Source organism: Camelus bactrianus, chromosome 26 (assembly GCF_048773025.1).
Source record: "Camelus bactrianus isolate YW-2024 breed Bactrian camel chromosome 26, ASM4877302v1, whole genome shotgun sequence".
Lineage (NCBI taxonomy): Eukaryota > Metazoa > Chordata > Mammalia > Artiodactyla > Camelidae > Camelus > Camelus bactrianus.
In genome coordinates, this window is record NC_133564.1 from 31,908,170 (window position 1) to 31,923,824 (window position 15,655).

The 15,655-nt window shown below is 51.8% G+C and overlaps 1 protein-coding gene across 9 annotated transcripts in view; it reads right to left on the bottom strand.

Annotated features, from left to right (window-relative positions):
* ANK1 (ankyrin 1) overlaps nucleotides 1-15,655 on the bottom strand; it is a 123,989-nt gene that overhangs the window by 58,253 nt on the left and 50,081 nt on the right. For all 9 annotated transcript variants that reach the window (XM_074353534.1, XM_074353538.1, XM_074353536.1 and 6 more), the window contains exons 3-9: nucleotides 9,942-10,040; nucleotides 5,891-5,989; nucleotides 5,241-5,339; nucleotides 4,082-4,267; nucleotides 2,988-3,086; nucleotides 2,465-2,563; nucleotides 2,098-2,196 (exon numbers count right to left, since the gene is read on the bottom strand). In XM_074353534.1, the coding sequence (XP_074209635.1) occupies nucleotides 2,098-2,196; nucleotides 2,465-2,563; nucleotides 2,988-3,086; nucleotides 4,082-4,267; nucleotides 5,241-5,339; nucleotides 5,891-5,989; nucleotides 9,942-10,040 (780 nt within the window). The remainder of the gene's footprint in view (nucleotides 1-2,097; nucleotides 2,197-2,464; nucleotides 2,564-2,987; nucleotides 3,087-4,081; nucleotides 4,268-5,240; nucleotides 5,340-5,890; nucleotides 5,990-9,941; nucleotides 10,041-15,655) is intronic.

Below are 15,655 nucleotides of genomic sequence, written 5' to 3' on the forward strand. Positions count from 1 at the left end.
ATATTAAGTGATTCAAGTGCATCTGATGTTAGGTTAAGCTCTGGGGAAACAGAGGAACAGACATAATCCCGGGCCAAGAAAGGTACCAGTGGATACAAGACAAAGAAACAGATCTGCTGTTGCCATCCTATGTGGTGACGTCAGGAAGGCATGATACAGCACAGAGGAGCAGGGAGGGTGGAGTCACGATGGGAGGATGTGGGGAGAGAAGGCTTCCCGGGGAGGGGATCCCTGAGCTAGGACCTCACCAGAAAGGTGAAACAGAAGAGGATCCCACAAAGGGAACGGCATGTGCGGTGCCGCAAAGGCAGCCACCCTGGGACCCGGGGAGCTCTGAGCAGGTAAACGTGTGGGAGGAACGGGTGATGGGGCGTGGAGCTGGGCTGGAGGGGCAGGCGGGAGCTGCATGGTGAAATCCATGAGCTAGGAAACTGGGACCTGAGCTTTCAGGAAGTGACCGCTGAAAGGACTGTCACTGAAGGAGAAGCAGAATCAGGCAGCGTGGCAACTACTGTCAGTGCCTGGATTGAACTAGGTCCCCTCAAAATTCACATGGTGAAGTCCTGACGCCTGGGACCTCAGGATGTGAGCATATTTGGAAATAGTATAAGATGAGGTCGTTGATGTGGACCTTAATCCCATACAACTGCTGTCTTTATACAAAGGGGAACTTTGAACACACACAGACACATAGACACACACACAGACACACAGACACAGACACACACACACACGCACACACACGGAGAACGCAGCACCCCCTCACAGATCCAGGAATAGCCAACTCTGCCGACACTGATCCAGGACGTCCAGCCTCCCGAGCGGCTGGACAAGACATTTCTGTTGCCAGAGCTGCCTGGAGTGTGGTACATCATTACAGCTGCCCCAGAACTGACACCGTCACCAATGACTGCGTTTTAGAAAGGTCACACCAGACTCCCCAATTGGAAAAATCATAAAGAATTTTCATAATCATCCTTTTTAGCCTCATTCTAATAATCCGGATAATATAAAGTTCTTAACAAGGACCATTTTTATGTTTAAATATGGAGACTCTGTGGGAAAATGTTGAGAATTTCCTGACCAAACGGTCTAATTGGGAGCAGGATTCTGCCTTCGCTTATCTGAGGATTTTCACTTTTATATGTACTTTCAAAGATATCATCTCCTGTCTCATGATCATCTCAGCCGTGGATGGAGGACTGAATACGTCCATTCGACACACACACACGCAGGGCAGCCTGTGCTGGGAATGTGACACCGATTTCCGAGAGCTCTGTCCGACCTTAACGTGATCATCGGTCAGGGAATAAACAGGCTTTAAGGGTGTGGACTGTGCTGCAATTTTATGACAGGGAAGTGCTCACAGGGAACCCCGGGAGTGGCTGCGAGTGGGTCCGGTTTCTGCCTTGCTTTGTTTGATACACCTGCTAAATTCACCCCAAAGAACGAGGGCCTGGAGGTGGGGTGCAGGCAGCACCAGGCGTTCTGAGCGCTCTAGCCCTGGGAAGACTCAAAACCTCACACCCGATCTGAGGGACGGGCTTTTGCTGCAGCCCCCAAAGGACTTTGAAAAGAACTGTTTCTGTTTTTGTTTTTTTTAACTTCCTCCAGTCCGGCTCGGGGTCTGAAGACTCCCTGAGTGCTTAGTTCCTGTGTTTTCCGGAGCCAGGGGAAAAGAGACATGGCTTGACCTAGCACCGTGTAGACCAATGACAGCCCACGGGCCAAATCTGGCCCGCTGCCTGTGTGTGTCAATGAAGTTTTATTAGAACAGGGCCGACAGTCTGAATATTCTCCACGGCTGCTTTCCCGCTACAGTGGCCAAGTTGAATCGCCGTGACATTGACCACGGCCTGCAAAGCCTAAAAATATTTAATATCTGGTCCTTTAGAGGGAAAGTTTGCTGACCTTGATCTAGATAATAATTAGAGCTGACTGCCTCCCATGGGACAGACACCGGGTCAACGGCACACATGCCGGCTGAGTTAGGACTATTAGCATCTCTGTTTCTCAGAAACAGAATGCGAGCCCGGGTGGCCCTGCCCTGGAGCCCCGGCTGAAAGATGCTCCCGCGAACAGGAAGCATGAACACACCTTGGTTTTGGCTTGGATGGGCGCCCCGTGGTCCAGCAGAATCTCTGAGATGCGCACGTGCCCATTCCGAGCCGCACAGTGGAGAGGTGTCAATTCATCCTTTAAAAGACAGAGTCAGAAAGAGAAAGCCCCAAAGGGACCCATCAGAGGCTGCTGGAGAGAAGACGGCCCTGCGGCAACGCTCTGGCTGCAGAGGCACGAGCCTTCCTCAAGGACCAGCTCGACACAAGCCCTCTTGTCTCCAGCTGCCCCTGTGGGCTGCTCTGGAGGCAGGACGCTGGTCATAGAGAGCCCCCCACCCCGGTGTGGGGGCCCTGGAAGGTGGCCCTCCCTCCCCTGGCCCTGCTGAGAGCTCGCCAGCACCCACCTTGGTCCTCGTTTCTATCTGGGCTCCGCGGTCCAGCAGGAGCCGCACCATGATCACGTTTCCCCTGCGGGAGGCGATGTGCAGTGGCGTGATGCCGTTCTGGAGGGGAGGAACAGGACCAGTCAGGGCTTGGCAGCCTCCCCTGGGGCTCAGCTGCCCTGCCCCCTGCTCCCCTGTGCCCCAGCCCCAGCCCTGCTCCAGAAGGAGCGTAGGCAGCCACTCTTAGCCCTTCGTTAGGACATTTCTCACCCCAGAGAGACTTCAAAGCCCTAAGGACAGGCCAGCATCGTGGTTCATCACGGCAAGCCAGCCAAGCCCAGGTCTCCCAGAGTCAACGACACAGGCCGGAAGAAAGCCAGTCACCGGCCTTCCGGGCTTCCCACCTCCAGAAACCCACCAGCCGGGAGCCTTCAGGGACACCAGAGCTGTCTGCAGAGAGGACGTGCCACAGAGACGTGGGAGCACCGGGTTCTGGACCCCCCCGCCCCGGCTCGTGTGTGGGGGGCCTGCCAGAGAGCCTCACCTGGGGCGTGAAGTTGACATTGGCCCCCCGGTTGAGGAGGAGCTGGGCCACGTTGAGGTTCTCGTAGTGAGCTGCGATGTGGAGGGGGGTGAATCCCGTCTGGGGCACAACAGAGGGGGACAACATGTCACATGCCATGTACCGTCATTTCTACCTCTGAATCAGCCCGGGGACTCTGAAAAAGCCAGCAGGGCCAGAGGACCCCACACGTAAGGCAGATTTGGACTGAGGGGACACCCCGTGGCAAGTTATACCCAAGCAAGGGGCTAACTCTGGGGGACGCCCAGTCTGTCTGTGGTTCACAAGGACAAACCCTGGACCAGAGTCACCTCAGATGCTGCAGGGAGGGCCCGTTCTTCTGCACGGTTACTTGTGAAGAGATTTTAAGTAAAGAGTGAGTGTTGTTATGGGGTCCATGACCTTAATTCTCGGGACTGTTTCAGTCCCTAAAGGGGTACAATGACTCAGCCTGGTGGCCAAGGCAGCCCTGTGACCCCTCGGAGGGTCCCTTGTCATCACTCTGTTCCTAACCTCCCGCCACACCTAATCCAGTCAGCAGTTTTCCAGACAAAACCCTGTGACCACGGGTTGGGGGACCGTGTGACTGACTCAGTGCAAATCCTCTCCCAGTATAAAAGAGGACATGAATGGTCTAAATTTACAGGTAGTGGACTGGCAGAGTGCTCAGAGGGCCTCATCTACACATGGGGACAGCTCCCTCCCTCCCTCCCTCCCTCCACCAGGGGAGCGGCTGGGGAAAGAGATGGAATGAAATTCTAGAAGACCACCCCGGGGGGATTCCAAATCCCATTCCGGCCAGTGACCTCTCCCACCCTGCCTGGACACCTTTCTGGATGACAGGAGCCAGGGGCACCTTCCTGCTCCACGCCTGTTCACCGGGGACTTAAAGCGGGGCACCCACGGTGGCTCTCACATAGCTGGTGGGGACAGGGGGCCTGGTGGGGCTGGTGCTTGGGGTACACGCAGGGCATCTCTGGTCTAAGCTGGTTCTGGGGAAGTTCTGGGAATCGGTGGAGACCCTGAAGTTCCCGGGCCGGGGCCTCAGGACGCTCCCGGCCCCGCCGCTGCCTCACCTTGGAAAGCACGTCGGGGTTGGGGTCGTTCTGCAGCAGCACTGCGGCCGTCCGCGTGTCGTCGTTGCGGGCTGCGATGTGCAGGGCCGGCAGGCGCACCTTCCCCTTCGTCCCATAGTTGATGAGGTGTGCCACCACGTTCTCGTGGCCCTGCTGCAGAGCCACAGCCAGAGGGGTGAAGCCGTCCTGGCCAGGGGGAGAGGACAGACCCGTCTGCTCTGACCGGACTGACCGCTCCGGTCCTCAGGGCTCTTGCTTGCGCCGGGCCCTCCGCCCGAAATGACCTCCCTCCGATTCAAGGTCCCCTTCATCCTGCAGGCTCAGCTTAGGTGCCACCTCCTTTCTTGGCATCCTTTCTCTCTCTGCCATCTCACAGAGCTTACAGTAATTTTCTTTCAGTGTTTATTTAACTTTCCTTTATGACTTGCCCCCAGTCTCAGGGCTACGAGAGCTTTTTACTCCCTGTCTCTCTGCCAACCCTCCCCCGCCATCACCTGGTGCCAGGACAGTGCCGTGACCTGACGGCTGACATTCATTCCTTTACTCATTCCACAAATATTACTGAACACCCACCAAATGCTAGCAGCCACGCCAGGCACTGAGGTTTCACTCGTGAGCTACTAAATGTCCTCGGTGCACACTGAGAGGCACAGGACTGTGCACTGGTGAAGCAGACAACAAGAGTCATCTAATCATTGGGTCTTAGGATGTTAAGACTCAGGAGACATCTTGGCTCTGACCAGTCCAGTGTCATCATTTCACCAATGACAAAACTCAGGATCGAGTGACTTGTCCAAGGGTGAACAGGGGTTTGTGGCAAGAGCCTTTCTCATTAAGGTCCAAGGCATCTGTGAGGTCCCCCATACAGATGTGCGCACGCGCGCGCACACACACGCCCCCCACCCCTGCCCGGACTTCAGTGCTGGTCTCAGCAAGGAAGACGTGCTGGCCCCTGCTGGGATTCCTCACGCATGTGTCTAGGGGTCCCTGGGCCACGACCTTGTCTCTTTGCCCCCCACCCCGTGGGGGTCTGACAGTACCCAGGACACGGATCACGACAGAGGATGCATCTCAAGCCGTGTCCCAGGACGCACGCCCCCACGACTGTGTCCTACCCCAGAAGCTTCCAGCCACGGGGCCGTGTTCCCAAGATACTTACTTCCGTGGCTACATTCTGATTTGCTCCATTTTCCAGCAAAAACTTAACCACCTCCAGGTGATTCTCTTGTGCTGCCATGTACAGGGGGGTAAAGCCTTTCTGTAAATCAAGAGAAAAGGCCACTGGAGTTCACGCATGTCAGGGAGAGATGCTAAAACCCGTGCAAAACCCTCTGAACTCGAGAACAGCTCCCCCTTCATCCTGTGTCTACCCTGCCCTCGGGGCCACACCCCCACCTGTATCTTCAGCTGTAAAAACCTACTGACACTTTGCAAGGGCAGCAGGGTTATTGCAAAAGGCCACCAGGTGGGGGCAACGCGACCCTCCATGTTAGTCTGCTCTGCCCCTCCCAGTATGGTCTGCACAGACACACCTTGCACTATTTCCACCCGCTTCATCATCAACCCCCCGCATTCGGCACAGCCCCCCGACACACACAGGAGACACAACCAAACATATTATTTGGCTGGTTTACTAAACACAGAGGGGTCCACGGTGACCAACCCCATCGTGCTTAAGAATGTCACTGGAGCGTGAGGAAGCAGGAACGTGCTGGAGACATTGTTAGCACACCTGGGCTCGGCTGCACCGTGTGTACAGGGGGCAGGGGACAGCAGCCCCCCCCGCCCCCCCCCCCCCCCGAGCATCACCTGTGACTGGGCGTTGACGTTGGCGCCATAGTTGACGAGCTCCCGCACCACCTCGTCCTGACCCGCGAGGGCGGCGATGTGCAGCGCCGTGTTCCCCTTCTGAAAGACAAGGGGAGGGAAGGGAGGAGGTTCCCAGGGGCCGGCGCAAGGGGCGTCACAGGTACGGGGACAGAGGTGCCGGCCCCAGGGGGCAGACCACACGCACGTGTGTACCGGACCCATCACACATCCTGAACAGTGCAGAAAGCCCAGACAGGGAAATCCTTCCTGTTCTCCTGAAATAATAATGCCCCAGAATAAGACGGCCAACAACACTGATCTGTGGCACGCAGGCCATCTTCAGCGGACAGGCAGTCGGTTTTCCTCAGGACATGTGCTGAAGGTCTGCCAGGCAAGCCGGCTTCCTGGATGTCCAGCCTTTAGCTCTGCAGGACAGTGCAGAGCCCCCGGGAGGCCCCAAGCTCCTGGGAAAAGGAGGCACAGCATCCTTGCGCCATTATGGTAACACTCACGGACGAAAGGCTGGACCACAGGGGACAGCGGGGGATGGGGAGGGGCGGTCAAGCATCAGACAGAAGAGGGAGGTAGAAATCGTGCAGGAGCTGGAGTGGGTAATAAAACCAACCATATAATGGATGCCGGGAAGAGAAGAAAAATATGAAGGGGAAGTGGAGGTGGGGGAAGAAACAGAATAACATCTGGCAAGGGAAAAAATACAAAGAAGGAATATTAATAAGTAAAATAGAGTCAGAGTTCACTCATTAAGAGAGGGGAGGAAAGCCAGAGGGAATAAACACGAGAAGAAAATGAGGTTCACAGTGGTTCTGAAGGAAGCTTTTTTAAAGCTGGGAACTGGTAACAGACTGCGAAGCCAGGCAGGCTCTGAGAAGGTGGGGGAAGGTGCAGGGGTCCTGGTCGGGGTCCGTCCTGGTGTTTCACAGCACTCGCCGGACCGGCTCAGCTCCAGCAGGCTCCTTCCTGCCTCCCGGGGGTCCTCCCCCCGCCCACGTGACCCCACGGGCGCCCCTGCTCCGGGAGGGGCAGGCAGGACCGGCCCACTTGACAACGTCGATCAAATAGGAGCCACAGCTGGTCCCGTCTGCTCCTCTGCTCCTTCACAGGCAGGGATTTCAAATCACCTCTTTTTTTTTTTTTTTTTTTCTAATTCAGATGGCATAGAGGTTTTAACTAAACTGCATGGACACTTGCTAATTCATCTCAGGACCCTCAAGGCCTGACAAGCAGGGACCTCAAATCCAGTCCATGTGCTGGGATGTCTGTCACCCGGGGCAAAGTGCCTTCCCCGGGGGGTCTGCACATCGCAAGTCTGGGTCCAAGCTCTGGGGCCACCCGGCACCCCGCCCCGCCATCGCTGCCCCAGCGCCCCAGGGCTCAGTCTTTATTAAAGCCTGACCAGATTCAGGCCGGAGTGTCCTCTCGTTGCCTCCTGGACTTGTCTTCCTAACTTTTCCTTAAGTCCCATTTGATAAACAAAAGATTTCTTTCTCAAATTTCATCAAAGAATCAGTACCAGAAACGAGAGTATAGATGTTAATTAATCATTCTTTTTAGAAGACCGAAGAACCTATACTTAGAGGTCTTGGCACCCAGGCCCAACTCACTCGCTGTACCAAAAGGAACAGGGCTGCTGGCACCAGAACCTCCTCTAGGAATCAGGGCCCAGACCTCCCCACCTAGAAGGAGGCGGGCTGGGACCATCCATCCCTTCATCACACGCTGAGCTGAGCGCGTATGTGTCAGGCACTGGGCCAGCTCGAGAGGTGATGTCACATGTTTCCTTCCATGTGCCCCTTCCTGCCTGAAATCCCACTACAGCAGCTCACCCCATAAACCCACGTGGGGGTGGGAAGCTGGCCAGGGAGGGCTGGGAGTCTCGGCCCGTGACGTCCTCGGGATCTGGGCCAAGGGCACCACAGGCGAGGGAAGGTCCCCTGTCCACACACACACACACCTGCTGCAGGGCTCGGGAAGGACACCCCCGGCCTGGGGGCGGGAGTCCCAGGGAGGTGGGCCATGAGCCTCTGTCTTCCCTGCCTCTGTCTCAGCATGAAGGAACATGGCCTCGAAGAAGCAGGAAGAATTACTTAGCTATATTTGGATTCACAAAGACCCAGTTTCTTCATTTCCAGGGAGTCCCAGAGCTCACGGGAGGGAGGGGGCTGCAGTGGGTGCTGAGCCAGAGCTGGGTTGTGGGGGGGATGGGGGAGGGCGGGTACCGCTGCTCTGTTCTCCACTGGCTCGGATGCTGAGCTGGCCTCCGAGTGTGGCGGGGGGGGGAGGCTAGAGAGAGAATACATTTTTTTCACGCTTTTCACATTTCTCTGCACAGTTTAGGAATCTATATTGGTTTTGGCTTTTTCTTCTTTTCTTTTTTTAATCTCGCTCCTGCTTGTGGGAGACCCATCACAGCTCCCCAATCTGTTGTGACTCTTGCTTGGCCCACGTTTTCAGTTTCATCCTTTTTTTCCCTCCCTCTGTGCGGCGCTCAGAAACCACGCTGGCTTATAAAATTGTCTGTAAATCACAAAGACACGCCAAGTGTTCACTTGCAAGACAACAATCAAAGGGGGAAATTCAGAGCGAGTAAAAGTGCTGAAGCGTTGTGTTTCTGCAGCTCTTGGGAGGATGCCAGGGGACCGGGGGGGTGGACTGCCGCTCTGGCCCCCACGGCCCGTCAGGTGGCACCATGCCTGTGGCCAGGTAGGCGAGAGCATCGGAAGAGAAATAACCGCATTCTCAGAAGGAGCAGGGTGGAGACAACCGGTATTTGTGGTGGGGTTAGAAAAAAAAAAAAAACAACAAAAAACGCCCTGCACATGTTCAGAATCTTCTCTAGGAATCTGTCACTTCACCTGTGAGCTCTTCCCCCCTTCGGGAAATGGCATGTAAATTACAGAATATTACCTCCAGAGATGATTCTAACCTCATAATATTTGGGGAGTTCGCTTCACAACCATAAATTACATCTGTTCTCTACACCTTGTTCTTCTGGTTCTCTGCTCGCAAGGCGGCAAAAAAAAAAAATTTGCTGCGTGGAACTGAGATTGAGGCTGTGCCTGAGACCACGTTGCGTCAACAGTTAAGTGGAAAATAAGAAGCTGGTGTGTGTGTGGGGGGACCAGCCCAGGAAGAAAACCACGGGACATGATAAAGGCAGGGAGGGAAGAGGAAACTGTACTCATAGTAAGCAGAGGTGATTTGGGGCTTCAGTTTGGTTTGTTTTAAATGCAGCTGCATGGTGCTTAATAAGCAAATCAGACGCATAAGAAAGGAAACTGATTTTGCAACATGCAGATGCCATCAGTTTCTCGACTGCAGATTCTGGACTTAAGTCACTGGTGTTTATAATCTATTGCTGTGGGGAGGAAGTCCCGCTGTGAGAGGCGTGCTGTCAGCCTCCACCTGGAGTAGAGAGGACCCTGTGCAAGGGAACCAGGGAGGAGAGGAAAGGGGTTCAGTGCAACCAAGGAAGACCTGCAGGGAAACGATACACAAGAGAGATCTGGACCCTTCCAGAGCCCTTGGTAGGACAAAGTCACCATTATTCATCGATTTCTTCCTTTATAGGCATTTTATATACACGTCCACATTTAATTTCCACATGAATCCTGCCACTGACTATTATAATCCCCATTTTGAGGAAGAGTCATCGGAGGCTTCTCCCTGGCTAGAAACCTGCTTAAGGTCCCAGAGCAGGAAGCACCTCCGCTGGGATTTGGACCCAAGGCATGGACCTGCAGTGTGCTTAGGCTGGGAAGGCACGAAGCCACCAGGAAAAGGGTTTTCGTTCCAGATTTACAGTCTAGTGATGAGGATAAAGTAAAGGCCCCCTGAATTCTTGTGGAAATGGGGTCTTGTGTTTTTCAGGTGACCCCAGGCACTCACAGAACTAGGAGGTGACCGGAAGGACCAGAGAAATTCAGAAGCAGGCTTGCGTTTCTGTCGTGAAGGGTCAGTTTCTGTGCCCTTGAGGGTTTGGGACAACACGTGAACTTCTGATGGAAAGCTCCCCGCTCCCAGAGAGACGTACCTTGGTTGTGGTTTCTAGGATGATCTCTTTGTGCAGAAGTTCCACCACCATCTTCACGTGGCCTTCTTTAGAGGCCAGATGCAATCCATTCAACCCATTCTATGAAGAGCAGAGAGGCAGGGAGAGCGTGGTCAGAGGGGCTGTGTGCTGGGCGGCTGCGGAGACCCAAGGGGGCCCTGTGTGGGGTCTGCGCAGGCGCAGAGCAGAGCCAGCTGGGCTCGGGAGCAGCGTTTGTACAGGGGCGTCAGCGAACAGGAGAGCAGGGAGAGGAGGAGGTGGGTGACAAGACCACCACCCCAGGAAGCTCTCGCAAAAGTAATGGGTGACCTTGACATTCAGATCCCGCCTTCAGCCACCACTTAATTGAAATGGTGTAGCTTCCACCCCCTGGTTAATTTCCACAGCAGTGACTGACAAAAAGCAAATCAGTTTAAAATTTTAAAATGCAACTCCAGTGCATCTTAAACATTTGCAGAGATAGATGTATTTTTAGTAAAATAATACATTTTGAACTAAATACCACCAACTACCCAGCGGTAAGATTTCCTCAACAGAAGAGCCAGTGTTAAAATCACCTCTTGGACCTAGGGCATATCAAATTAAGTAAGTCAGAGAAAAACAAGTATCATATGATATCACTTACATGTGGGGTCTAAAAAAAGTAATACCAATGAATTGATTTACGAAATAGAAACAGACTCACAGACGTAGAAAACAAACTTATGGTTACCAAAGGGGAAGTGGGGTGGGGAGGGATAAATTAGGAGTATGGGATTAACAGACACACACTACTATATACAAGACAGATAAACAACAAGGATTTACTGTGGAGCACAGGGACTGTATTCAATATCTTATAATAACTCATAACGGAAAAGAATCTGAAAAAAATATAAATGTATATTTATCTTTGAATCACTTTGCTGCAAACGTGAAACTAACATAATGTTGTAAATCAACTATACTTCAATGAAATAGAATAAAATACTCCATGACACTTTGGTATTTCAAATGTGACCAAAGCATGTCTAACAGCTAAACTTCAGGAAAAAGAAAACCAAGTGAACATTTCCCATGCCCAGTCATCAGTCCATAAAAGAACTCTCACTAACGGGTTCCCGTTCCAGCCATGCCTGGTGAAGCCCCTACCGAGCTCTGCATAAAGCAGCCAGGGCAAGTCTCACTTGTCCCGCTCATGCTGCCTGGCCCTCTGACCCTTGCACTTAGATGTGTTGGGACTTTATGGCAAAAGGCAACTTTCAAGAGGGCTGCTAACTTTCAGTTCCAACAGAGGAGTGGATCTTGGCTCCACACAAAGGATGATTTTCATCAGTCGGTCATCTCCATCCCCTCCTCCTTCCCTCAAAGCAAGTCTCCCCTCTTCCCCCGCTCCTCCCTCCTGTCGCCTCTGCTGGTCAACTCTGTTCTAGCATATCCCCTTTCAAGGGGTGCCCCAGGGCCACTGCGGGCTTTGGCTGATTAGAAAGACCCTCACCACCAAGATGGAGGATCTTGACCCCTGATGGGGTGAATGGAAGAGTTCCCCGGCTCACCCATCCCCAAATATCTCTGCAGCCCCACCATGGGGTCTTGAAATTCCCCCTCTCCCTCTGTAGCAGGCCATCATTTTCAGGAGATTCCAATTAAAACACAAAGTTTCTACCTGGGAGTGGTAGCGCATTGACCCATTAACGGATTAGTCTTACTGCTTTGCTAAAACCAGCAGAAGAAAGTAAAAAGTAATTACTTGATGAAAGCAACACAGGATGGTGCCTCTTGATGGGAGAATGCGAGGTGTGGGGGCCTTGAAAGGGGCGAATGTGGGTACCAGGCACCTTGGGTATCAGAGAGCAGCCAAGAGTAGGCTTAACGGGATCTTTACTGAATTCTTGTTTAGGTCAGACCCGCCCTGCACTCCAAACACAGAGTGCAATTGGCCACATCTTTGTCCATCAGGACAGCCAGCCTGGCCAGGGTGTGTGTGTGGAGGGGTGGGAGGCAGGTGATGGGAGAGCCTATTGCAACATAACCCTATGCAAATGCATGAAAATCTCCATTAGATTTCCTCCTCTTGCAGGTTCTGAACACCATGAAACGCAGGGTCCAAAGCGGTGTGAATTATCCACATCACAGCAGGTTGAGTTTATCAGATAAAGGCTAGGTCTTAGCCAGTTTTGATACCAGAACGGGAGAAAGTGGTTGAAGAAGGCAAGACAGCAGCCTGTTACAGCGGGGATCTGGGGGAGCGGGAAGAGCAGGGGGCTGAAATAAACCAGCTCCCCTCAAATCAAGCTGCAAAACACAAAGTCACAGAAAAGCAATGTCAGGAGAACGGATCCCCAGAGCTTTGTGTCCTAACACCACCCCGGGGGCGGGTCTACACGGGAGCTCCCAGCACTGCGATCTGCAAATTCTCTCCACACCCAGCAGCCAACTTGTCTGGAAGGTTCTGGGCGCTGAGCGCCGGCATCCTGTGACTACAGGGGAATCCGGGGTGGCGCGTGTGGCTGTCTGCTCACCGCAGGGGACTCGGCTGTGGCTGCTGGATTGTGCGTGGTGCTGACTGCTGAGGTCTCGGTGCCTACGTGGGTACCAGTCACACTCCAGGAGCCTTCATGAGTCCTGAATGTCTCAAAGCTGGGGAAGTGGCAAGTCGACTAGCAAAACATCTATTGTTTGCTGCGAATGCCCCAGGGTGGCTGTTCCCGCTCTTTGGAGCCAGAGCCAGGATCTCAGTCCAGAGGGATTCCAGACGCACCATCTGCCCAGAGAATGCTGGAGTCCAGAGGGATATCAGAGAGCCCTGAATGCTGAGGAAACCGAGGCCCAGAGAAGTCGAACGATTTGCTCAAGCCACGCTGCCTTTCTAGGGTACAGCCACATATAGAACCAACCTGGATTTCCCAGGAAGAAAAGGTTTCGGGTTTTTTTAACCTTAGGAACCAGTACGTTTCTTTTTATCAGACGATGAAAGCACAGTTCCCCTTTTTTGATTATCAGGCAGCACAGAGGAAGCCCTCAGTCACAATAAGCACCCACGTGGGTCGGGACCGCTGTAGTTGGTCTCCAGGATTTTACTCACTGCCCTGGTCCCTAGAAAGCCCCTCTTCTCCCGTTTCTGTGTCACATGCTCCTTCCTGGCAGAAGGCGACGCTCTTCGGCATAAAGGGATCCGCTGAATAAATCTGTGTCTCTGACAGTTTTTTTTTAAACTGAAGTACAGTCAATTACAATGTGTCGATTTCTACGTGGGTACCAGTAGAAACTGAATGCACAGCACAATGTCCCATTTTTGCCTGTACATACGTATTTTTTGCCGTTAAAGGTTATTACAGGATATCGAGCATAGTTCCCTGTGCTATACAAAAGAAACTTTTAAAAAATCTATTTTTATGTATAGTGCCTAACATTTGTAAATATCAAACTCTCAAATTTATTCTGCTTTTATCCCAGATCCTAGTTCCGTGAGCTCTTTCTTCTTTACGACTTTTCATTTTTCTCACTTTATTTTTAATTCACTCGTTGCCACCACAGTCACCCTAAGTTACTTCCAAGCCCATTGCTGCGATGCCACAGAAAAAGCCCCACGTGGCACAGCTACGACAGGTGTACGAGAAGAAGCAGGAAATCTGGTGCAGAGCAGAGTGACACAGGGGTGGGGTGATCACAAACTCTCGTTCCAGCCACACCAAGCATGTGCTTAATCTGTTTCAGCAAACATTTATTGAGAACCTATTCTGTGCCAGGCACCATGCTAGGGAGAATAAAACACAAACCTTGACCCTTGAAGAACTCAATTTAGGAGAGAAAATTTGTTTTGCAGAAAAATAAATGCAAAAGCATGTGAAAAATACCTCAAATGGCACATACAGAACTAGAAGCAGCACTGAAGAGAAAGGAGCTGCTTGCTTGGTCCAGGGGGATCAGGAAAGCTTCATGGAGGCCTCTCCCAGGCAGCCCGCACGCAGCTGGGGTGCAAGTCCATGACCAATGGCAACGTGAGTTTAAACATGTCTGAGTTTAAATTCTAAACCCATGAGCTAAAATTTTAGAAATGAGGCTCCCAGCCATTCTCATCAAGTGCACTCTTCTTCCTTCCCTGAAGCATCTGAATTCAAGGAACAAAGATCCAGACCCACTGCAGCAAGTTTTCTCCAGTAACTGGCCGCAGCAGGTGGACGGCTGGTTACCTCCAGCAGCTGAAGTCACCGAACGCCTGAAAACGAGTTTACTGCTCAAGTGCACTACGGGGCTTGGACAACTGCCGCACGAGAAGCAGAACTAGTCTATATAGGAGACCACTTCTGGTATTTCAGAAGTGGTTCATGGATCAATATTGTATTTAATACTTTCTTTTTCTTTAAGCAGATTTGTTATTGTGCAAATCTGAAGCGGGAGGGGTACCGATTCTGTGAGCCACTTGTTCTTAGCTATGTCGATGGCCAGAGGTGAACTGTAATCTATCTCCTCTTTATAACCACGATCCATGTGTTTTATTTGCGTGAGATCAAATTTAAGTTGTTTGCTGAGCGTAAATGGCAGGCTGTTGAATCTCCCTTGCCTCTTTTCGGCCGTCCAGCTAACTTCACAGCCATCCCTCTCCATGCTGAATGGCAGACAGACTGCTGAGGGGCATTATGGGGAGAAATCACAGATTTCTTCCCCCAAAGAACTGGGTGTAGAAGATAAACTAGAAGGACGTGGAGGAATATTAGAGTAAATGTTTCCACTAACTTAAAGCCAGGGAGCAAAAGCAAGAGCTACTTGTGGCCATTTTTAAACCACATGTCTTTCTTAGGAAAACATCAGCTTGCCAGATTCCTCTTCCTTTTGGGGGGTGGGGTGGTAATTAGGTTTATTTATTTAAATGGAGGTACTGGGCCTTGAACCCAGGACCTCGTGCACGCTAAACATGAACTCTACCACTGAGCTATACCCTCCCCCAGATTCTTCCTAAAGATGTCTCCTTCTGGGTCTCCAATTACACGCATGTTAGACTGGCTGATACTGTCCCAGGACTGCTCTGTTCTGGTTTTTTTTTTTTTGTTTGTTTGTTTTTTTGCTACTCTTTTTTCTCTCTCATTTCACTTTTGATCATTTCTATGGACTTATCTTCAAGTTCTTTGATTCTTTCCTCAGCTGTGTCCAGTCTGCTGTTGTCTGTGGAAGAAACTCCTCATCATGAAGAAAGTTTTTTTTTCCCCTAGCATTTCATTGGACTCTTTCTTCCAGTTTCCACCTTTTGGCTGAAATTCCCCATCCACTCAAGAATGTTGTCCATTTTTCCTACTCGATCCCTGAACATATTAATCATAGTTATTTTCAAATCCATCTGATAGTTCTGACATCCAGGTCATCTCTGAGTCTGGTTCTGTTGATTGCTTTGTCTATTGACAATGCTTTGTTTTTTCTTACTTTCATGTGTGTGTATTGTCATTTTTAACTGAATATCAGACATTATCTGTTGAAGAGCAGCAGAGACTGAAGTAAATAGCATTTGTGCCTGGAAATGGATGTGCCTCTTCTTCTATGAAGCTGTTGGCATGAGGATGGGAGAAGCTGAGTCAGTCTGGTCAGAAGGTAACCTGGTCTGGGTTTTGTTGTTACCATCAGTGAACCACGGCCTTCAAATTATTCTAGAGGTACGCTGCTGTCACCTTGAACTCAGAGGAGGAGCTGGGGTGCTGGAGGGTTGTTCTGTGTTCCTGATCTCC